The sequence below is a fragment of the Sesamum indicum genome, linkage group LG16 (genome assembly GCF_000512975.1).
Source record: "Sesamum indicum cultivar Zhongzhi No. 13 linkage group LG16, S_indicum_v1.0, whole genome shotgun sequence".
Lineage (NCBI taxonomy): Eukaryota > Viridiplantae > Streptophyta > Magnoliopsida > Lamiales > Pedaliaceae > Sesamum > Sesamum indicum.
The window spans coordinates 1,815,299-1,839,593 of NC_026160.1; the positions used below are offsets into that span (position 1 = coordinate 1,815,299).

General features: G+C 35.1%; 3 protein-coding genes across 3 annotated transcripts in view; 1 reads left to right on the forward strand and 2 right to left on the reverse strand.

Annotated features, from left to right (window-relative positions):
* LOC105178546 (external alternative NAD(P)H-ubiquinone oxidoreductase B1, mitochondrial-like) overlaps positions 1 to 6,864 on the forward strand; it is a 9,110-nt gene extending 2,246 nt beyond the window's left edge. Inside the window, exons 6-12 of the mRNA XM_011102040.2 lie at positions 1 to 162; positions 1,052 to 1,271; positions 1,452 to 1,556; positions 3,741 to 4,004; positions 4,087 to 4,208; positions 6,300 to 6,419; positions 6,500 to 6,864. The exon at positions 1 to 162 is cut by the window's left edge and continues 24 nt beyond it. Coding sequence (XP_011100342.1) covers positions 1 to 162; positions 1,052 to 1,271; positions 1,452 to 1,556; positions 3,741 to 4,004; positions 4,087 to 4,208; positions 6,300 to 6,419; positions 6,500 to 6,587 — 1,081 coding nt within the window. The 3' untranslated portion in view covers positions 6,588 to 6,864. The remainder of the gene's footprint in view (positions 163 to 1,051; positions 1,272 to 1,451; positions 1,557 to 3,740; positions 4,005 to 4,086; positions 4,209 to 6,299; positions 6,420 to 6,499) is intronic.
* LOC105178622 (pentatricopeptide repeat-containing protein At1g11900) lies at positions 12,207 to 16,924 on the reverse strand. Its single transcript, XM_020699427.1, has 2 exons — positions 13,991 to 16,924; positions 12,207 to 12,617 (listed from the first exon to the last, which is right to left on the reverse strand). Exon 1 carries the CDS (start codon positions 16,384 to 16,386, stop codon positions 15,322 to 15,324), a length of 1,065 nt encoding a protein of 354 aa, XP_020555086.1. The 5' UTR covers positions 16,387 to 16,924; the 3' UTR covers positions 12,207 to 12,617; positions 13,991 to 15,321.
* LOC105178547 (beta-glucuronosyltransferase GlcAT14A) lies at positions 19,557 to 23,764 on the reverse strand. Its single transcript, XM_011102041.2, has 4 exons — positions 22,334 to 23,764; positions 20,745 to 20,820; positions 20,531 to 20,646; positions 19,557 to 20,240 (listed from the first exon to the last, which is right to left on the reverse strand). The coding sequence occupies exons 1-4, from the start codon at positions 22,932 to 22,934 to the stop codon at positions 19,723 to 19,725; spliced, it is 1,311 nt and encodes a 436-aa protein (XP_011100343.1). The 5' UTR covers positions 22,935 to 23,764; the 3' UTR covers positions 19,557 to 19,722.

Consider the following 24,295-nt stretch of genomic DNA (forward strand, 5'->3'; position numbering starts at 1 on the left):
GATTAACCTCCATTTTGTTATAGTAGGAGGAGGTCCAACTGGTGTAGAATTTGCTGCAGAGCTTCATGATTTTGTTTATGAAGATTTGGTCAAAATATACCCCTCTGTTAAAGATTTAGTGAGCATATCAGTGATTCAATCTGGTGATCATATATTAAACACGTAAGCAACCAACATACATAAGTTTACTTTGTGCAGGCAAGATACTTCCAAATAGCACTCTGACACCTGTATTCAGTTCTAATTAGTTTTTGGATATTATATAGTAGTAAAGTGAATGGTGCGGCCACCTGCTACAACTTAGTGTTCTCATGGTCTAAGGGAAACAAAATTCCGAGCTCTTTGGTCTTGTCCTCGTCATGGTCAGCTTCTGCACGATTAGTTTAAATAATCATCTAATCTTGTTTTATGGTTCTTGCTTTTTTGTTTCTCTCATTTTGGTGTTATTGAGAGATTGTCTTCTTGGTCAGTCATGTCCATAGAATTTATATTTCAAGTGTCATGACGGAGTCTATCAATTGGACTTTCCTTCGTTGACTCCTTATCCAAAATATCTAATGGCTGTATCATAAAAGAAGAACAAATTTCAATTTTCCTTTGATTTGAAGTGGGAGACAATGAGAAAATTAGTTAAATGCAAAAGGAGTGATAAAAGATAGTTGTAGGCTAATTTCTGAATATCAATTTTAAAACAAGTGATGCTCAGATAATAGTTGAACTTGAAACAAAGAGTTTGGTCCTCTAGTCTCTCTTTGTACTTGCTGGACAAAATAGTTGTTCATTCTACATAAGTTTCTTCGAATATCAATTTGAAGACAAGTGATGCTCAGATAATAGTTGAACTTAAAACAAAGAGTTCAGTCCTCTGGTCTCTCTTTGTACTTGCTGGATAAAATAGTTGTTCATTCTACATAAGTTTCTTCGAAGAGTGGACAAGGAAATCCATGTAAATATAACTCATTTTGGAGGTTATGCTAACATGTTTTCTCCATGTTTCATGTTGAGAAGTTCAGGTCAGCTATTACAACTGAGATATCGAATGTTTCTGTAGGTTTGATGAAAGGATTAGCACATTTGCTGAACAGAAATTTCAAAGAGATGGCATTGAAGTTTTAACAGGACACCGTGTCTTGAGTGTTTCAGATAGGATGATCAACATGAAAACAAAATCTACAGGGCAGAATATTTCTATACCTCATGGAATGGTAGTATGGTCTACTGGAGTCAGCACTAGGCCAGTTTTGAAGGACTTCATGGAACAAATTGGCCAGGTACGTTTTGTATTATAGCCAAAATTTGTTCCATATCCTTCATGTCTTGGGGCAGAGTCGGTGATAGTAGGGTTCTTTTGTTTGCACATGCATCCTTTAATCTTGGTTTGTCCGAACATTGGATGTGACGACCATTATTGCCACAGGAATTACATTTTGTGCTTCATTTTGTCTTTACAGGGCAACCGACGGATTCTTGCAGTTGATGAATGGTTGCGAGTAAAGGGGTGTGAAGAAGTGTATGCTCTTGGTGATTGTGCCACTGTAGATCAAAAGAAAATCATGGTAATTTAGATACTTTACCTTGCTTTCTATGCTTAAGGGCGCATCTAGTTTCAGCATGTAAAAGCTTTAATCTGGTTTTCATGTTACTAAATACCATAACACTGCCCTTCACTGAATCTTCCCTGTTTACAGATCTATTCAAATTATCTTTAAATTTTATTTGTCAAGAAGCAAACATTTACGCCATTAGGTTTGTCAGTAAGCAGTTCCCTTATAGAAGTTTAAAGTTTTGAATGTGTGATCTACTGACTCAAAAGCTAAGAAGAGCCACCATCACTGCCTAAAGTGCTGTTAAGCATGTTAAGGAGAGCAAACGTGTCAGTAAGAACTTGAAAATATTATATAATTTGTGGTCTTGAAGTTATCATAACCTGAAAGATCCCAGTTATAATTTGTACTCTAAACTTTCAAACAGAAGAATAGAAGAACAAGATAAGTTTTCTCAAATCCATCAACATTGCTCTGGATGTTTTTTGATCTTAACCTCGTTTTGACAGAACATTTTGATTTTGAAATTCACACTATGTATGAAATATATAGTGTGAATCTTGTTAGTATTTGTTCATATTGTGAAAAAACATTCGTACATTTGCTTAAGTAATAATAAAGAAGAATTACATATAAAAAAAATAAAATTTTACTAGAGAAGGGAACTATTTAATAGTCCTTATTCCTTTAAATTACCTAGATACAGTTTTAGGATGAAAAACATTTCTAGCTAAAACAATATAAAAATGGCAAATAATATTTCGATGTAATTAATTTTTTAGAAAAAAATTTAAATATTGCAAGGAAAATTAAACTTTTAGGTCATGTACTAATATTTGACCTTAAAATTTTATTTGAATTGTAAGTGAGCATATGTAAAATAACAAGGTAAAACTTTAAAATATAGCCTAACATATTTAAAATAAAATGTAGTAAATAGAAATTTAACAATATTATTAAGGTGAAAAATTTAAGATATAAGAAGTCTGACTAATCGACTTTATTTTAATAATAAGCAATTCTTTATATGTTTTCATTTTCACTTTTTTGTATCAATTATTTTTTTCAATATCATGGAGTAAAACAACAACATATACGATTAGGAGTTTAAATTAAGGAACAATATCAATTTGATGAATGTCCTAAAGAAAATGACATTATATATAAGAGGAAGCTGAAGGAAAAGGTTGAAGAAGGATTTACACAATGTTAATAGTGCATAACCAAATTTAAGATCTATATAGAGTAGTAAGTACTGAGTATATTGACCTAATTATTGGATTTAATGGTACGAGCTAGATTATTTTCGATACTAAGGGTTTATTCACTTGGTTTTTCCTTAAAATAACTAATAAATAGTATATATTCAATCATTTTCAGAAAATTTAGAAACAAAAAGATATTGGTAAAAGAATAAATAAAGGGAGAATAGACTATTGTATAGTTAGTGTTACAAAAATAGCGAATAATCAGATCTATAAAGTTTTAAATAATCACATTTTAACAGTCTATAATTTCAAATTTACAATTTTATTATTCAACAGATTAGTGGATCAAAATTAGTTCCTACAGAGTAATGAATAAAAAATGAGCTAATTATATTGAAAACTTATAAATAAAAGAATTGGGTAGATAATAACAAAAAGAGAAATCGATTCCATAGGAAAAAATTTGTATGAATAAATTAAATTTTTAAAAAAAAGGCAAAAATTCTAAGAATATAAATAAATATTTGCAAACAAATGCACCAACTCTATTAAGTTTAAGTTATGAAAATTCAAAATTGTGGAATTACAAATTTAAAGTATATTGAAAAATAGTTAATAATGAAATATGCTTAGCATAATCATACCACCTCGCATTAATCACTTTTGGAAAATGAACTGCAAATGATAAAACTGAACTATCTCCTCAACAATTAAAAAATATATGTAGATTTTCTTTTTTTTTTTTTGAAAATATAATTGTGTACAATAATAATTTAGTTATAAAATTATTAATAAAATTATGAAGATCATTTTATTTAAGCTATAAGTAAAATATTTACATCTAAATATATATATTTTTCCCTTACAAGTAAATACTTGTTTCTAAACATGCATGGCACGTGATTCTTTCTAGTTTTGCTTTAAAAGTAAAGGTTCAATTTCTTTTATAGTAATGCATCATGGCCATTGTTATCTGTTTATGTTACAGGAAGATATATCAGCCATATTCAAAGCTGCCGACAAGGACAATTCTGGTACTCTAACTATTGAAGAATTCAAAGATGTGGTTGAAGATATCATCATCCGGTACCCCCAAGTGGAACTATATTTGAAGAACAAGCATCTGTTTGACGTAACTGACCTACTAAAAGATGCGGAAGGAAATGACAGAGAAGAGGTTGATGTTGAAGGGTTCAAGTTAGCACTATCACATGTAGATAAACAGATGAAGAGCCTTCCTGCTACTGCTCAAGTAAGCTTGCTTTGAAGTTAATCTTCCTGTCATTCCGTGACCACCAAGACATGAGTTTCTGGTTTACTGTCATCCGTATTAGGTTGCTGCTCAACAAGGTGCATACCTTGCTAGGTGCTTCAACATGCGGGAGAAATGTAAATCCGATCCTGAGGGTCCCCGCAAGTTCAGAAGTGGTGGTCGTCATGAATTTCGCCCCTTCCAGTAAACTTTTTTCTTTATGAGCATCTCATTGATTTCTTTACTTAAAATTCTAATTATATCCTTGCCTAGAATGGGAAGAATTCAGAAATGGTAATGGTTAATCTAAGATGTATGCAGAAAACCACTTTTTTGTGCTGGCTGCATGCCCTTGCGAGTCCTATATAACTGACGAAACTAGTGTGAAGTTGTTTTTCTGAATCATGGAAGCATTTCCTTCCAGGAAAAGGAGTTCATTTGGATTACACCCTGACTACCTCAACGATTGTGTCTATTTCCCTAAGTCATATAAAACTGCGGAATTTTCTTCCCGTAATCTCTATGCCTGCTCATATCATACAAAGCAACTGCTACTGTTCTACTTGGTGTTATGGATACTGTATCACGATGATTGGGATATACTGGGACGACCACCTGAACTGAAATATTACCTTTTTTGTCTTGGCACCTGATGCACCATTTGTTACTACCATACGCTTTGTCCAGTATATTACCAGCCTATAGGGTCCGAAGTTAATTAAGGCCTTCCCCAGCTTTCTATTTTTTCCAAAGACCTAAAAGTTAATGCTACACAAGTTGTTAAATAGTTAAATACTTCTTTCCTTTAAAATGGAACTTTTCTTGTAATATTGCATCACTAGGTTTTCTGCAGACTCATCTGTCTGTACTTTGCTCATTCTTTCCCCACTTTATTCTTTGTTAAATACGGAAACCTCCTGAGTTCTTGGTTCAAAGTTACAGTATTATGTGCAAACTTAATTGTGGTACCGCCAATGTCGTATTTTCACTTACATGTATTGCAAGCTGGGCTACTGGTACATCCTCAGTCACTTCATGTTTGGAAAACTCTGAAGCTATCATTATTATCCCAGATTCCTATCAATTAGCATTGAGTCGGGACAGATTCAACATCTGTACTAATTCTAGAAACCTAAAGAACTAATCCTATGAAGTGATATACTTTGGGCTTTGGGATAATTCTATGTTTGAAAAATTCAGTTCTTATCTGCAGCGGCACTGCATCTTTTAGTTGATCAGAAAGATTCATATCATTTACTATATCTCTAGGTTTGCTTTCCAACACTGCCGTTTCTCACTTTGTAGTCATTTAGATCAGTTCTCTTTTAATTCTCATCCTCTGGATGCAGTTTCACTATTTGAGAAGGTTATAAAACTTTACTGCTACTATTCTTGATTTTCTTATTCTGATTTGTTATTTCTCTATTAAGGTCTTGATGGTCACTCTAGATCTGACTCAACTGATCTGCATTTCTCGTTGTCCCAGTCGATCCTAATCCATGTGTAAATTCTCAGTCTATGTTTAGGCAACAAACAAAATAATTAAGGGCTCCATATAAGTGTTACTCTGTTCCATGAGGGTGAGTATGACATCCAGACATTATGTACCATAATGTTGTCTATAGTTTATGTGATCATCCCTGTGCAAGAGGAAAGGACATACATCTAGCAACCTTTTTGTCTATAGTTTATGTGATCACTGACATCTGCCAAATGTCAAGATAAGTAACTTTGCAGGAACATTCTTTATCTTTCGTCCTCTCTTTGTTTTTCTATTAGATCAACTGACAAGGGACGAGTTATACGTATTTGAATGGTCAAAATGGCATGTCATGTTGGATAGTAATGAGTTCTTGCAAACAGACATGAGATGTATTGCCAATAGAAAGGATCGTCTGGCCTACATTAGAAAAAATTGAAGAATCTGCACAATCTCTGGGATAGAGTTGATCCATGTTCGCCTGAAGTGTTACTATGGCTAAAAAGATGGACTAGGAGAGTGCCGTTGCTTTACATTCTGATGAAGTCTATAGGCTGGGAGCAGTGATGTATTACCCTGGTTCATAAACGTCTAACCTTGTGTAAAGTATGGCTTGTTCATGAAGGTCCTCAGACCTGATGGGGTCGACACATGGATAGGTTCTTGAATGAGATTTTCTGTTCCAGATTACATATTTTTCATCACTGGGAAATTGCATTAGCAAGCAACAATCCAACATAGTCCCTCTTCACATACTCACAAATTCTTATATACCCTTTACATATTCTAATATTTTCCCGTGTCTTGACAAATAGGTATCGGCATCTTGGGCAATTCGCACCCCTTGGTGGGGAGCAAGCCGCAGCTGAGCTGCCTGGAGACTGGGTTTCCATGGGCCGCAGCACACAATGGCTTTGGTATTCTGTATATGCAAGGTCAGTATGTTTTCTTGGTTAAGATGGCTCCTGCTGCAATCTTGCGTTCAGCGTTTGACGTGTGATTTATTTATGTACAGTAAGCAAGTTAGCTGGCGGACGAGATTACTAGTAATTGGTGACTGGAGTAGGAGATTTGTATTCGGGAGAGATTCAAGTCGTATCTGAAACAAGGGAGTGCTCTGCTGCCAAGAGAAAGGAAAACTAGCCCGGAGTGCTGTGATTTCTTGTACAGGCTTAATGCCTCCAAACTCCAGTACATAAAGGTTTTATAGGGGTACTTATGAAAAGGTGGATAATGTGCTGTGTTTTTTCTCTTGTGGACAAGTAAAAGGTGACACTGACTGCAGCTATTTCCAACTTTCTGGCATTTCTGTTACCTTTTTCCTTTGTAGCAATACTAAATCAGACATTTATTTAAAATAGACTAACAATCATTAGTCAATCTATACATAATAATGTCATCGCATGTTTCCAAGTTTGGTCTAACCAAACCAATTACAGAGTAATTGTGATACACTTACTCTGTAATTGGTTACTTTTCTTAATTGTACACTAATCATATGAAAGTGCGTATAATTGGTTCGAGATTGACTGAATCGAATCCGTGTTAGAATTTCCCTGTTAGTAGACGTTCACGTTTTCTGTTCATTGGCCTCTGGAACTGAACCTGTATATACAGTGCAATTGGCATCATTTCAGAACTATATAAGCACAATGCCAATGGTGTATCAGGAATAGGGATGACAACGGGTAGAGTTTGGGCTCGATTTGTCAAATTTTGAGAGTCGATTTTTCAAGAATTTCTTTGACTCGGTACCCAATCTGTCTTGGATGAGGATCCGACGGATTGGAGTAGCCAGACCTAGTTTAAAATGTATAAATAAAAAATACTATTATAATTTTCTAAATACGAAAACAATAATATTATTGAAAATTTAAATATTTTTATAAATTTGTATATGTACATTTTATACTTTGAAATATCAACACTTTTAAAATATATGCTATTTATATACATTAAAACTAAGTCATAAATTATATAAGTGTAATAAAAATATACATATATTCTTCATATTTGTGTAAATATATTTCACATAAATACACAAAATATGTAAAACATATTAAAAGAACTGAGTTTAGGTCGACTTTGGGTCGATAACATCAAAATTCAGGAAGCAATTGTGGCTTCAAACCCACTACAAATAGGACGGGTCCGGATTCGATCCGGATTAGATCCAAATTCATGTTGAAGGGAAACTAAGGAGAAAGAAAATATTGCTTTGGTTGACACCATCACGTTCTTATAATAATGTCGTTTTTCTTTTCGTAATTGCTGTTTTTTTTATTTCGAATTGTTGATTTATATATTATTTCTTTAATTTGATTTATAATATTATTTATATTAATAAAATTAAAGTTAATTTTTCTATTAAATAAGCATATTTCGTACTTGCAATTTAAACTTTAAATTGCATGTATTTTTATTTTGCCTCCACGTATTGTGAAAAAAAAAATCAATAAGAAAGTAAAAATACGATATACATAATATATGTAATAATAAAATAAAGTTTTTGTCTTTTTTTTTTTTTTTTGTGCGAACACCACACGTGCACAAGTGGAGTTGCTTGATCCCTACCTGTTGATTATGTTGATCTTGAAAATACACAAGTAAAGCAACATGTCAAGTAAATAAGGAATGCTATTCCCTTTACAGTACGTTTGAACAACTCCCATTAGCATCTAAAGCCGAGTTTCTCTCCAAAAGCGTGACATTCCTTCCCCCTTTTCTTTTTCCTTGTCCCCAAGGATTGAACCCTGAGAACCTTGCCTCAATTACTCCATAATCTTCCCAGGTGGCCTGTTCTGGTGAAGAATGTGACCATTCGATAAGAACTTGAGGAACTCCCACATTATTATATGGAACAGTCTCGTGGCTAGGATAGTAGCTGGATAAATCTTGAAGACATCATCTTTAAGCTCGAGCAAATTCAGTGAAGGGAAATACTTAGTTCCAATCTTTTTCTTCAGCAGTGACACATGGAAAATAGTGTGAATTTTGGACTTAGGTGGGTAGATCAAGTTAATAGGCAGCATTGCCAATTCTTTCCAGCACCTTATAGCGTCCAAAGTATTTGACAGATAATTTGAGTTGTTTTATGAGTGCTAAGCTTGTTTGTCTGTAAGGTTCGAGCATAAGAAATACTTCATCTCCTACCTCAAACTCCCTCTCTGTCATTTTCTTGTCTGCGTATAGTTTCATTCTGTTCTGGGCTAGCTGCAAGTTCTACTTTAATAATTGAGTGATTTTGATCCTTTCCTGAATCAACTCCTCAACATCAGTGTGGTGGTTCTGCAGGTAAGGCCCTATAGTTAGATGGTTAGGAGGATAACCATAGAGAGCCTGAAAGGGAGTGGCTTTAAGACCTGTGTGAAAATTGGTATTAAACCAGAATTCTGCAAGGGTGAGCCAGTGCATCCACTTTTTTGGTTGTTGGTGACACATACATCTTAACTAATTCTCCAGACATTGGTTGATCCTTTCTGTCTGCCTATCACTTTGTGGATGGTAGGCAGAAGACGTATCCAAAGAAACCCCAGCGAGATCAAATAACTCCTTCCAAAACTTGCTGGTAAAGATCTTGTCTCTGTCAATCATTATACTAACAGGGAGGCCATGTAGCTTGTGGACATTATCAAAGAAAACCTTAGTTGTAGTGGTAGCAGTGTAAGGATGCTTGAGAGGATGAAATGTACTTAGTGAAATTGTCAACCACCGACACTATTGAATCCTTCCCTTCAAATTTAGGTAATCCCTCAATAAAATCCATGCATATGCATGACCATGCTTGCTCAGGAATAGGGAGTGGTTGTAGCAACCCTGGATAGGCACTATTGTCATGCCTAGACCTCACATACTTCACATTCCTTCACCCAAGTGTGCACTTCATCCTTCAAGGTAGGCCAATAGAACAATATCTTAAGCCTCTGATATGTACTATTGATACCTGAATATCCCCCTAAGGCTGAATCATGCAAAGTTTTAGATTTTGCCTCTTGTTTCTCCATGGCTACCAACAAAGATTCTGTGCCCCTTCATCAAAATCCCAGGACCATAAGTATAACTAAGGTGAGACTGATAATCCAGCACTTTAGACTGTATGGTTGCTTGAAATAAAGTGTCTCCTTAATAGCTGCTTTGTAGAACCTGCATCCAAAGTGGTATCTGAGTGGAAACGGCATAATACTGACCCTCTTTGTTGTTATGTTCTAACCTGGCGAGCATCAGCAAACCCTATTCTCATTCCCTTTCTTGTAGGTAAGCCTCAAAAGTTTTGTTACCAATTTCTGCTGCAAAATAGAATCAACTCTCTGGTCAAAAGTATGTTTCAGGCTTTTCTGATCTATTCTTATGATAAAATGGTTCCCTTAAGTAGTGTTTCATTTAGTGACTGCCAAAACCAAAGCCAAAAAGCTCCTTCCCATATGTAGACAACCCCAAGTGTTTTGCAGCCAATGCTTTACTCAAATAAGCAATAGGCCTACTACCTTGCATCAATACTGCCCTTTCCACATTCATTAGTTTCTACTACAAAAGGCTAGGATAAATCGGGTAAAGCCAAGACAGATGCACTGGTCATCACCTCCTTCAGCTGATTAAATGCTTGTTCAGCCACAGAGTTCCATAAGAAGGCATCCTTTTTCAGTAAGGCAGTTAATGGTCTGCTGATAACTCCATATCCTTTTATGAACTTTCTATAGTAGCCAATAAGTCCCAAGAAGCCTCTTAGAGCCTTAACAGTGGTAGGTGTTGGCCAGTTCTTCATGCATACCTTTTATGGATCTATGTCTACTGCATTCACAGAAATCACGTGACCAAGGTAGTGAGCTTGTGATTGAGAAAAAGAACACTTGATTTGCTTCGCATATAACTGGTGTTTTCTCAACAATTCCAATATCTATATATCAGTATGTCATCAAAGAACACCAACACAAATTTTCTGAGATCCTTAAACACTTCACTCAGGGAGTGGACTGAAAGTATTTTCAAGTCCCCTTTTTCATTTAGAGCCTTCAAGACAATCTTCTTCCCTGCCTGATTGATAGTTACTTGTAATTGGTAGAAATCCAACTCCACTATTGTTGACACTAAGCTAGTCACACCCCAAGACACAATCATAACCTCCCAGTTTCAGAACACTCACGGGATGTAAGAATTGGTGTCCCTGTATCTCCCAACAGAATGTAGGGCAGATAAACTTGCTCAACATCTTTCCCCCATTAGCCACTCTCACCAACATAGGAGTAGCAGATTCCACCTTATAACTTAATATCTAAATCACTTTTTCATCAATCAAACAGTGATTATTTCCACTGTTAATGATAATATGTATTTCCTTGCCATTAACTGTACCATTGACCCTCAGTGTGTTGCTACTGATGTTCCCACACATAGATGGAAAGAGACAGTGGTATCTTCCTCTTCCTGATGCTTAGCCGAATCCTATAATTTCCCTATATCTTCCTCATAAGTTTTAGCCTCCTCTTCACTCATTAGCATGCAAACATATCTCAATCTGCACCTATGTCCAGGTGTATAGGGCTCATCACACTTATGATAAAGATACTTTTCCTTCTTTGGCCTTCACTTCTGCTTCAGTTAAGAACCTTCTGGTTTGAGGATTCTCCTCTCTAGTTTTGAAGGAAGGTTTGAATGCTGGCTTGTAAGCTTGGTTTTTGTTTGGAGGTTTATAAGAGGTCTTGTCGGGGTTGTTCTTTTGCTGCTGATTGGTCTTTCTGAGGATAGCATTCACCATGGTTTATTGCTTCCTAGCAAGAACAGTAGCTTGGTTTAGTGTGGTGGGCTTCATAGTGGCTACATACCCCTTTATCTCATCCTTTAACCCACTGATAAACTTCATCATAAAGAAGTCCCCATTCAGATTTTTGTTGAATATAAGCATGTGGGATTCCAATTCTTCAAACTTCTCAAATATGCATTCACAGTGGTTTCTTACCGCAACATATTGAACTCAGACATCACCCTCTCATAATCCAAATCCTCAAACTTTTCCAAGATAGCCAGTGTAAGCTCTGTCCAGGAAGGTACCCCCCTCTTTTCAACACTTCCTTGATACCGTAACTTAGCTCTCTCTCCTGCATGTATATTGCAGCAAGGGAAACCTTCTGATCTTTAGGAATGGGAATCATTTGGAAATACCTTGTGCATCTCCTCACCCAGATCCTTGACTCGTCACCATTAAAGAAGGGGAATTCCATCCATTGGATAGAGTTGTAGCCTGTTGAGTTGTCCTGGTTAGAGCTCTCATTCCCAGCTGGTTTTTGTGCAGTGATTCTTATGATGATCGTTTTTCCATGTATGCAGTGAGCTCTTTAGCAAGTATAGACTTGTTCCTATTATATTGTTGTATCTGTTCAACTACACTTTGGAGCTATTGCTGCACAGTGACCATCGTATGCTCCATATTCATTACAACAGCCTGTAACTCATCTTGGGTTTTATTTATATAATCAAGGAGAGCATGCATCTGTTTTTCACTTGCTTTCCTTCTAGCTTTCTCATCCATTAGTATCACCTCTGTTTTCTTTCGAGATTCTTCAATTCTTTTGGTCTAGTTCCGTCAGACATTGTTACCACAGGTCTAAGGTTGGGCTGGCTCTGATACCATTTGTAACATTCAAGAATAAATTCTGGAAAAGACATAAAAACAGAAGGGGATGGGAGAAAAGAGAAGAACACACATGTTGGGAGAAAGGCAGAAACTTAGTTCATTTCACAATAATCCCCAAAAAACGTCTCTCTTCCCTCTTACATGGAGTTACAGTCAAAATCGACAAAAAAGTAAAAAGTGAAAAGCTACAATTAATTTCTAAAAAATTCTTGCTCTGATCTGTTCATCCTCCTTTTAAGCTTCAAAAGCACAAAACAACAACTCCATAACTGTGCCAGCTACGCACCTTCGTTCGCTTCCACGTGTCTACTTGTCGGTCCTTCTAGGGATTTAGCAGCAGAGTTGAAATCCCTAATTTCTTCCCCAATTCGGCCCTAATCCTCCTGAGACGACGTCGTCATCTGTCTGAGAGTTTAATTTAGCCCCAATTTGAATCAAACCTTTGATCGGACAGCTCCCATTATCTTTTCCATCCCATGGTCAGCATCTAAAGTTGCGTTTCTCCCTAAAAGCGTGAGAAAAAGTGAAAGCAAATGAGAACCTATAAGATAGTTTGGTGTTTGGTCAGGGGGCATAGTTGAAAGGAAAGTAAAACTCGATGTATATAAAGCATCTTCAAAGTAAAATTTTATTTCCGCCTAATGGAAAAAATATATAATTATTTTTAGGGTAAACTACAACGACCTTCTCTGATATTTGTCATAATTACGAATACTCCCTCGTTATTGTAGAATTATAAATTTAAAAACTCATAAAAAAAATTGAACGGGATCAATAAAAAGTTTAAAAATTATAAAAAAAGCCTACCCACTTATACTATAAAAAAATTAAAAAATAGATATTTTAATTAGTTAACCACAAAAGATGAATGAAAACCTAATGGATTGAATTAATTAATAGACAACTGTTAAAATTATATAAATATTGATAATATTTCAAACGAGGGGGTATTCGTTAGTATACAAAACTTCAGGGGAGGTCGTTGTAATTTACCCTTATTTTTATCTACTCTATTGCCATATATATATATATATATATATATATACATATATAATTTCTTTCAATTTTTTCTATCCTTCCGATGATAATACTATACATAATTGCCAAAAACAAGATAACAAAATTGATGAAAGCTACTATATTGAAGACAACAATGAATTTTTTTTATAAAAATTATTCTTGTGCTCGTCTGATAAATATTTTTTTATTAATAAGGTTTTTAAATATTTTATTTACTTATCTTAATATGATATTAATTTATTTATTTTCTAATACAAAATAAAGAAAATGGTTATTCAATAAAATTACAAAAAATAGCCTTTTTCTTCTCAATTTTTTTACTCATACCAGTCAAGTGGAAATATATGAAATTTACTCACTTTCCAATTATACCAAACAACTAGAAAAAAAAAAAAAAAAAAAACAATTATTTTCCCCCTCTCCCCTTTTACTTCCCTTTTCCTCTCATTTCAACGAAATGAAACCTTATATTATTGAAACTGAAACAAGATAATCCTATTCTTTCGGTTCTAATAAGTCCTACTGCAACATCTTTCAAAGTTAAAAATCTCTATGAATCTCGTCACTGGCCCAGTTGGTGAAGAAATCTGCCACTTGATCTCCCTCGCAGTGTATGTGTGTTATTTTCAGTTGCATGTCCACCATAAGCCTCCTCAATTTCATAAGTTGTGCTGTAGTGCCCAATGCACATACTACCACCTCTTTGATATAAGTTGGATAATTGAGAGTGCATCCAATTCAATCCACACATGTGAAAGTTATTACTATGACACAAAATACCTTTCAATACTGCTACCAGGTCGTCTGCTCACATATATTTTGTTCTCACATACTCATTAAAGGCAAAGCAAACCTTACCTTCATAGTCTCAACTCAAGCCACACTACGTTTGCTCCAGCCATGTCCGGTTCCCTCCAGCTGCACCATCAGTACTGACCTTGATCCACTCAAGAGGTGGTTTCATTGACGTCACCTGACAAAGCATGAAACTATTTACAGCAGCTCTAGGTTAATCAGTGAACTTGTTGACGATAGACCACTCTTCCAGAGCTGAAATGTCAACAGCTTAGCCTTATGCAACAAAGTATGAATAACCGATAATCCGAGCAATTATTGCACTAGACCGAAACTTTATCACCTTCTGTTTTGCTGCCTTTCTGGCCCACCATATGAACCACAGGATTAACATGGGCGTTATGGTTCTGATGTGCAGAGCCACAATGGAATTCATTTATGGGATTTGAGCTCTGAATTTGATGCCAAACAAGGACCAATCATCCACATTCGTTCACTTGAAATGAAAGGGTGAGCTACTGTTTCCTCTTGTGTACAACATTGGCAGCGTGAAGCAATGCAGAATCCTTTCCACTTGAGGACATCATCAATTGGATCTACTGGTTTAACAGTCTAAGCCTGAACAAATATTGTTTGAGCGACAGAATCAGGCCAGATACTACTTAGAAAGGCTGCATATCTCTTGTATTTTATGCAGCCAAGCGGTTTTAGTAGAAAATTTTCTGATGGATGATATTTCCCAGTAGCCTAAATCTGATTCAACTGCTTCAACTGGGTGCTGCTTATTTGCTTAACCTTGTGACACTGCTTGGTGCTACTTCACTGTGTCCCAATCACCATTGTGTCTGAGATGTTATTTTTAGATGAAAAAAGTTTCTCCACGCCAAACACATAATCAATAGAGTCGGATGAGATAAGATAGAAAGTATTTGACAGCAAACAAGCACAGTACTCTGCTCTTCAAGATTGTCTCGTTGTTGGATATTAAGATAACATGAAAAGAATAGTAATAGAAGCTCCCTGAAAAAACTAGCAGGGAGAGCAAATTAAAATAATATGAAAGTCTCCTGCTCTTCACTTTCTATCATAGATTCACATTAACATTTTCGTTTCAAGTGTCTAATGACCTATGAAGCAGAATCTTTGAACTCAGAATAAATCCTAGAGGCAGAGGACAAGATGATTTTACAATGATCTGTACCTAAGAAATTTGAGCGGAGACATCCAAGCTCTTTTTTCCTTCTTATTTTCCATTTTCCCTTCTATTGAAGGGGTGATGAGTTCAAGTTCTTGCTATGCTATATCAACAGCCTCCAGTAGCAGGCCGAACTAGCAGGTTTATCTCTTCGATAACCATATGATAAGACTGAAAATTCACTAGTTATGATAGCTAATTATCTGTTCTCATATTGGAAATCCCTTGGAAGAACAGAGTCTTGAAAGAGTTTGTTCATCTCTGTCGAAAATCTCAAAGCCAACTCCATCTTTCCCATCCTCTTCAAACTGAAAATTAGTGCACGATAGATATGAATGGAAGGACGGATCTGCTTATATTTCATCTCATCAAAAACTTTCAGGGCTTCTTCTATGTTCCCTGATCTGCCTAAGCTCTCAATCAAAGCTTTGAAAGTCAAAGCATCAGGTTGAACTCCTCTATCACTCATCTCCTTGAAATGCACCATGAACAAATCTAATCTACCCATCTTCCTCAAGCTGTTTAACACCGTATTATAAGTGACAATATCCGGAACAAGATCAACCGTTTTCATAAAAGTGAATTCACGCAACATGTCATCTACTCGCCCAAGACGACCCAAAATCGCCAAAACAGTGTTATAGGTAAACAGGTCCGGTTTACATTTTAAACTCTTCATATGATCAAATACAAACAAGGCATTGTCAACATGTCCACATTTAGCAAGGGCAAAAATAACCCTGTTCAGAACTACATCAATTCTTGGAAAATCCATTTCACAAACATCTCTGATAAAATTCAACAACATAGCAGGATCATTACGCTTTCCCAAAGCTCTAGCAACAATAAGATACGAAGTAAATCTTACAGAGGCACAAGAAACCAGAAGATCCTTGAAAACTTGAGAGAGGATATCAATATCATTCTTCCTATCTGCAGCTTCCAGAAGGCAATCATATGCACGAGGGCCTAGGAAGATGTGCTTACCGCGTAGATTTTTCGGTATCTTAGCAGCAGCTAGAAGATTTCCAGCAGCGCAGAGGTTTCGAATATAACTGAGACAAACTTCTTCTCTGGAAACAGAATGGTCCTGCCCAGCAGCAAGGATTTGATTCAAGACTTCGTCAGCGGTTTCTTCAACAAAAACTTGGGTCGATAAGGAAAGCCGACTGCCAATTGAATTACTCAGTACACTGAATGGCCAAACCCAAGACACTCTAATGGGGCTGTGTTTAACAAACCCCTGCACTAGGAATACATCCATAAATTGTCAGACTTGATCAGCAAAACATTAAAAAGTGTAAAGATTCCAAAGCACGACCCACACAACACAGCAACATGGATTTTTCTGAAACTTGAAAGGGCTAAAACCCGAGGATGGCCATATTCCTGTGTTGGAAGGCACTGCATATATTTGATACTGTATGCAGCTTATGCCAGGCCATGCGAATTAGCTGTTTAGGCCGTAGGGTCATGGTTAGGGGGATTCGCAGCCCATAGATTGAATTGCGTCGGCGTCGATTTTGGATTTGCAAACAGAAACGTGGTTGGCCGTGAACTGAGGGTTGGACCGAACGATTCTATCAGATGGAGTGATCTTCTCGGGTGGATATTTTGCTGCGTTTGCTTGTTCTTTGCTGTGTATGTATTTGCTGCTCAGGGGCTCTGGAGACGGCAGCGGAGATGGCGGCGAGATAAACAAAAGGAAGCGAGAAAGACCAGAAACAAAGTAAAAAGAACATAAAGGGAAAGGAGATAAAGGGTCAGAAGCCAAAACTTTGGTAAGACAAGTGATTTTTATACAAAAGGTTCGTCAGTCGAGCAGAATAAAAAATGGGTAGTATATATAATAAATACATAATAATTAAATTGATTAGGGTTTGAACGGAAAATATTTTAAAATAAATTAATTAATTAAAAATTATTTTATTCATATTTATTAAAAAAATATTTATTTTTTATTTATTATTTTACTTGTTATTTGTCAATAAAAAATATTCTTCCATAAAATGTAATAAATTTTATATTGATTAATATATGTTTACATTTATTTTTTTAAAGATACTAATTCCATTTAATAATACTTCCACTAACTGATATAAGTGTTGATTCATACACAATATTTAAATTTGTGTTATTGTAAAATAAAAGTTATTTTATTAGTTAATCAAATAATAATGTGTAAACAAAATAATATAATTGAATGATATAGCAAATAAAAGATAAAAATTTTAAATATTTATATATGTGAAGTGCAAATTTAATTGGTATTAAATTATTTATAAACTCCAATATCAATTTTAAAAAAGATAAAGTTGAATTAAGATTATTATGATAAAAGCAAATTAGTAAAAAAATAAAGTTGAATTTATTTATAAAAAAATAAAAATAGCTGGAAGCACGTTGATCATTTCAAAAGTAGAAATTAACGTTCCAAACATTTTAAAACTATTTTTTTAAAATTAGAATTTGAAAAACAAAATTATAAAGCGCTCTGCTAAGTCGCTTTTGCATCCTTTGAATTACGTTGGTTATGTATAACGTAACTTTAAATTTTTTAACAATTTTAATTATCCATTTAAGTTCATTTAACTTCAGTTAGGAAAGGAGTTTAAGTTGTAGTTTTATAGCCCTCATTTCCTAATAATAAATTAATTTCAATAACTATGCTTCATACTCGATATGAATTTACTTGATTGATCAATATAAGAAATTCTTTTCTATTTAACAATCTCTACGGCTATAGACTTAAAAAATCTAAACAATCTCAAAGCGTATAGGAGATATCGTTGTCATATACTGACAATGAACTAATTATTTTTTGAAAACTACCCTCCATAATACATGCTCCGACTGCACTAAACAATGCTTATAAGGGCCATATCAAAAGACAAGGTAACCTTTTTAAGATTCAAGATACAGTTTTCATACGCATACGACTATCATGATTCCTCAAGTTTGAGAATTAATCCTGTATTATCGGAATAGTTAATCATACCGACCAAGCTTCCATGGCTTTCATATGAGGATTCTCGGAGTTAATTCAGCAAAAATAGCTTGGCGGAGGAATTATCGAGAGTTTTCTGGACCTAAGTGGAGGATCTCGTATTGAAAAAGATAGAGGTTTCTAAGCACGTCGAAAAATTAAATCTGAACTGGAAATGACCTTTCAGGGTCCTATAGCTTACAGATAACTGGGGAAGATAAGTTTTCTCAAAGTTTTCTCAGTTTTGGAACTTCGAGAACTTGAAGAAATTCTACACCTAAAGCAAATGCTCGGTAGTCCTATAGGAAAAAAATATTTTGACTAAACTTCTTGTAGTAACGACGAATTATGCAAGTTCTTCACTTCACCATATTTCTTGTAGTGGTGTCAATTGAAATTTTTTATAACGATTAATGTCATGATATGAATTATCTTTCTTTTTTTTTTTTTTGAAAAATGGAGAAAAAAAAATATTTTTGTATAAATCCTAATTATATTGTTCGAATATACTGATAGTGTAATAGTATAAACTTCAAGCACAAGCCAAATTTATTTATTTTAGGAGTAAAAAACATTTGGTAAAATTTTCATTGTTGGAGGGGTCAAATAATTATATATATATTACGAACACATGTAAATTCTGGTTGTTCACCTCTTCTTGAACTAGTTGAGCAGGGCTAAAACCCAGATGTCTAATAAGGCAAATGAAAAGATGGGACTTTTCAAGTGATGTCCTACCTCCACTTTGAAATTTAAACGAGTCTTGTCCAGTAAACTCGAAATTTAGGGAGTTTGTTACCTACTACTGACAGGCCAGACGCTGTAGATTTAGGGAGAATTTTTTAGAAATTTTTTTGTATAGTGTATCTCAAGATGTTGAAAATGTATATAATGTGGAATTCTTATTATTTGTTGAGTTAGGATCTGTTGTATTGAATTTGTTTGGAGCCCTATCAAATTAGTATAAATATAGGGATCACCAACATTGCTCATGTGCCACCAAGTTCAGACCTATTGGGCGGATCAATGAAGGTTCATTTTCTTTATTTTTGAGCTTTTAAAAAAAATGACGGTAAGAAAACACTCATAATAAGCATTTTATAACATTATCTCTTTTAATTATTATGACATTGCATCTCTACAAATTTCAAAATATTATTAGGAGTATTTTGGTTCGATAAGAATTAAGATGATGAGGGACAAAATAAAAAATTCACTTATTTTAATTAACGTCAACGTTTTTTATTCATTCAAAATCCTAATGACAAAAGTATAAATTGTAAATTGAAGATTTTGTAACTTATAATTTTTTTTTGGGAGAAAGAATAATTTCATATTTTTTAAGAGATTTACGTGTAATTAACCCTATGTTTCTTTTTTTGTTTTTTCAATATATATATCTATTCTTCATTAAGAAGTAAAGGAAATAGTTAGCTAGAAAAAAAAAATAAATAAATAAAATCCATTTTTCAGGAAAAGAAAACAAAATTCTACATTGCACAAATTCTATCAACAATTAATGTACATTTCAACCATCCAACTTTCCTTGTGAGAGAACACTACTTGCTTGGAAAAATTGCAAACAGCTTCTCATCTGTATGCACTGCGCATCTCTCATCCCTGCGTGGAACACTGCTTACTGCGAGAATCTTCAGATAACAATTTCTTCATGAGCTCTTGCAACCTCTCAGCACCTGGTCCAGGCCTAAACACCGAATCGTCACCACGCACAGAGCAAGGATCGGCACCACCGTCAGAGCTACCTATACACCAGGCTCCTCGAGCAAAACGATTCGTCCGGCCAAGTAACTCTTTATCGATCTTGTCCAAAACTGGATCATCCTTGTGAAACTTCCTAGCGAATGGGGCGCTGCTGTTTATCATTTTGCTGAAGTCCTTGAGAGTTAATGATCTGGGGTGCTGCTTTGGTGGAGTGTCCCAAGCAATGTAGTGGAGATCATGACTTATGGCGGTGTGCTGAAACTCTTCAGTGTTGCAAATAACCGTGTGGAAATAGCCTTCGGGAGACGAGATGAAATTTGCGTAATACATGAGGATAGTTCGGGGAAGGTTATCCCAGCCCCATATGCAATATTCTACAAATGAGCGGGTTAGAATCACCCAGGCGGAACCTGTCGAAGAAACAAAATTCCAGCTCAAACCTTATTCACAAAGCATCATTTCGTACTGTTGTTCCAGAAATTGGTAAGCTAGCAAACTTGCAAATTAATCAGAATGCAGTAAAAACACCTTTCAGTTCTAATGAAGGATTTAAATGTACGCATGAGTTTCTTATCTTTGCCAGTCAATCTAATGTGCAATCTAAATGATACCAAGATTCATGAATGCAAGAGAATTTATAAATTCATAATAATAGTTAGTGCAAGAACTCAACCCCGCCAGATTGGTATAAGAGACTCACCAGTAAACAACTTAAAAGATGTCGGTAGAGACCGGCGTTGAGTAGTCCAAGCAATATCAGATTTTTTAGACAAATAGAGACCCGGATCAATTATGATGGGCTTTGCTCTCTGGTTCCTGAAAAAGTGTGATCATAGCCAAAGTGGAAAAATGAAATCCATGAGTTGAATCAAAACAACCATACCACACCTTTCCATGAATGTCTAGGTACTTACAGTTTCCACCCATATATCTGTGTATGCTCGATAAAGTTCAGATTTCGGGACACATTTGATAGAACATAAAGCAGATCTGCAAAATCAGAAGACATTGTTTCAATCTCTCAGATGATATACTGAAAACTTATTGGAAACCCACACAAAACCAAACTACCTTTGGAGAATATATTAGAAATAGTCCTCTCTCTTGTATAACTAGCATATTCATCGATACAATAATTGCAAGAAAAAGCATACAGAATGTCATCTACAGCATACTGCTGTCTTGTTATCAACTAAGAAGCTTTATTTCAATACAAGAACTCAGAAAGCATTGGCAGCAGAATATATTGTGAACAAGCATCGCACAAAAGGTAGCAAATCATAAAAGTTATTGGAACTAGCACTATACCAAAGATAACATAAAGGGTTCTATGATAAGGTAACTTTAAGGAGTTTAAGATAATAAATTTTCATCATATTGTAGGATACTGATGGAGTATTCCAGAAATATAGATATAACTAGAACATCAGGAATTAAAGTTCTTCAAGCAATATTTTCAGGGAAAAACATATGTCTAGGAAATATAAGCTTATGTGTGAGAATATCTATTATGTCGAGTAACGTGCACAGTCTGTATCTCATTTTACAAAGTAGTATTTTTGTCTATCTGCAAACATACGAGGAGATCAAAATATTGAGAAACTTGAAACTCTAGCAAAATTGTAGGTTCACAGGATTTTGGTCATTTAGAACATGATGATAGCAGATCGTTGCTTCAAGCTACTGGCAAACTTAACTTGTAATATACAAATTATTTTGAGGAAAAGTACTGAGGAAGACATGATAGAGCTCTAGAAAAACATTGAAGTAAAGTATCAGTGAAGTATAAACTACACAGTTCACTCTAATCATTTATCCCGACGAATCAAAAACCAAGAATTTACACAATTCAAGCTGTTATTTCAGCTTCTACCCACATCCTTGAAGCAGAGTATCAATAAGAACCTGAAAGCCTTTTTTGGTTCTTGTTAGAGGTACTGTGAATAGCCAAACTACATCCATAATATTGCCATGCTGACTCGTGAAGCCAAAATTAGCCGCATCACCATTCTCCCAGAATGAATTTTCTGGATTCATCACCTTATTATCTTTTAATATTGTCGCAAGACAATGACTGAACTGAGATAACATTTCAAAAGACTTTGAAGCTGGAGTAAGTGAAAAGTTCAAGAGGATACTTGTCCAAATATCCAAACTTGACAAGGATTTTAAGACCAAAAGGTCGTTATAATACTGTCATCACACTTCCCTATTTTCAGCCCCGATTCTTGCTGATACCATCTTTGAATATAAAAGAATGTCAATCACTATCAAACACATAAAGGATATCAATCATACTGGTCTACTTAACTAGTTCAGCAACAGGTCATGCCTAATAGTTTGTCATCCACATAATTTCACCATCTGGAGAGAAGGTGTCGTCACAATGTAAACAAAATTAAAAATCTTGCACGTAACTACTCTTCGAAAAGGTATGACCATAAAGAATGCCATAGCACAATGTGATAATGGGTGAAAGTTACTTCAGAAGCAGAGAACTGACCATCTTGAGTCACAAGAGGATAATCAGAAGCGCTCAGATTAATAAACCAATCCCAGTTCAAGCTCTCTTTCAGTAGAAGTGCTATAGCTTGGAGTGTACAAGCAATCATTGTCGGACCTTTGTACGTCACCAAATTGGATTGAGCCATCACATGGACATTCTCCACCTCATTAAATGTCAGGTCATTCTTCACCGAAATTGTCAAATTTAACCTCTCCTTTGGCGGAGCCTCAAGATCCATGTGAAGAATGTACTGATTTCTGGGATGATAAACAGCTTGCAATGTCCTCATCATCCTCTGGCTGTCCCCTTTTGTTCCTGAAATTAGATAAGCAAGTCGTGGTGGCTCCAACCGCGAGGTCTCAGTGGATTCAAACGACTCCCTTAAATCAGATTCTATGAAATACCCATCTGAGTCCTCAGAATCAGCAAATGACATAATGTCAAATTGCAACTGATCTCGGCCATACGGTGACAAGTACAATCCAAATATGGTAGCAGTAAATAGAGTGATTGACACAAGCAAACTCACAAAGAACGGTATTTTCCATCTTCTGTCACTAAACACCCTTCCTGGATGAGAATTAACATTTTTCCTCATTTCTTTCTCCTAATTTTAGAACCAGCCTCTCAATTGTTCCTAATCACTAGAGAGAACGAGGGTGAAAAAAAATTAGAGAGCTTTACCCTGTGAAAACTCAAAGCTGTTTTCTCCAATGTAAAATGCTTTTCAGGATATCAAAATTGAGCTACAGCAACTCGATCCCTGAATCTCCACCGACAAAAGAAACAACTTTCTTCGGGCATCCCCAGATGTAAAGGGTGACAAAAACTTTTCTTAAACAACCATAAATCAAGGGGCGAAAGCCAAACACAAACAAGAATGCCAACAGTCAGATAAGCTGAAAACGTAAATACTAAAGGAAGTACTCAACTCAAACCTAAGCCTCCTACCTCCCAGCAACCACTTCTCTTAGATCCAATCACCATAAACAACAATATGATAAAGACTATATAACAAAACGCCAAATGGGTTTTCCCAAGATTCAATCTTTTTTCAAAAAGTTGGGATTTTGCACCAAGCAAAAACCTTCCCCCCTCTCAAATATGAACTACATGCAGAGCCCCACAAGCTTTTACACAGCAACAAGAAATAAGAGAGATGAAGATTCCTTACTACAACCAAAGCGGCAAAGCTAGAAATAAAAGGCAGAATTCTGGTACCATTTGAAGTTTTTGGTCAAGAAAAGAGTAAAGTTTGGGTGAGCTGAGAAAGAGGGGGAGAGAGAGAGGACCGTACAGATTGCTTAAGATGTGGGTTTTGAATTATTAATACCATATTTATTAAGTTAAGTAGTACAATTAGATTTGTGTAGATGCTATAATGGTGAAGTATGAAAAATCTGAGGCTGGTGGTTTAGGCTTAAGATCCGGGGGAGTACAACAACAATATGGACAAACTTCGATAGCAAGGGTGGGTTTCATTATACCTTGTGCCTATTTTGGCCACAGTATTAGTTTTCCTAATTTATCCCATCATTATTTGGTTATGATTTTCTATATTATCAAAGTATGTCAAATTTACTTATTTGAACTTTAAAATATTCTCATAGTAATAAAAACATATTCAAACTAATTTGTGATTCACTACAAATTGAAGTAGGGAAAAATCTAAATACCTTTTTGGTTTTAATTTTGAATTTTTAATTTCTGAAGCAGTAAAAAAAGTCATATTCTTTAACAAGTATTCTCACTTGAAATGTTTTTATCTCATTTTCATTTCAATCATTATTTTTTATATATTACATATATAGAGTTTTTTTCAAATAATTAATGTTATAAACTATTAATATATATTTTTCTTTTCATAGAGGTTTGATATGTCATCACTAACATATTTTAAATTATAAAGAATATAAGTATCAATTTCATTCGCAGGAAAGGTAACTCGCTAGGTAGGTT

Excerpts from the sequence above, each read along its gene's own strand:
- LOC105178622 (XM_020699427.1), bottom strand. The coding sequence starts at position 16,386 with ATGGATGTATTCCTAGTGCAGGGGTTTGTTAAACACAGCCCCATTAGA.
- LOC105178547 (XM_011102041.2), bottom strand. The coding sequence starts at position 22,934 with ATGAGGAAAAATGTTAATTCTCATCCAGGAAGGGTGTTTAGTGACAGA. Across the intron at positions 20,821-22,333 it reads TCCTCTTGTGACTCAAGATG|ATCTGCTTTATGTTCTATCA; the intron begins GTCAGTTCTCTG and ends CTGATTTTGCAG. Across the intron at positions 20,647-20,744 it reads CAGATATATGGGTGGAAACT|GAACCAGAGAGCAAAGCCCA; the intron begins GTAAGTACCTAG and ends ACACTTTTTCAG.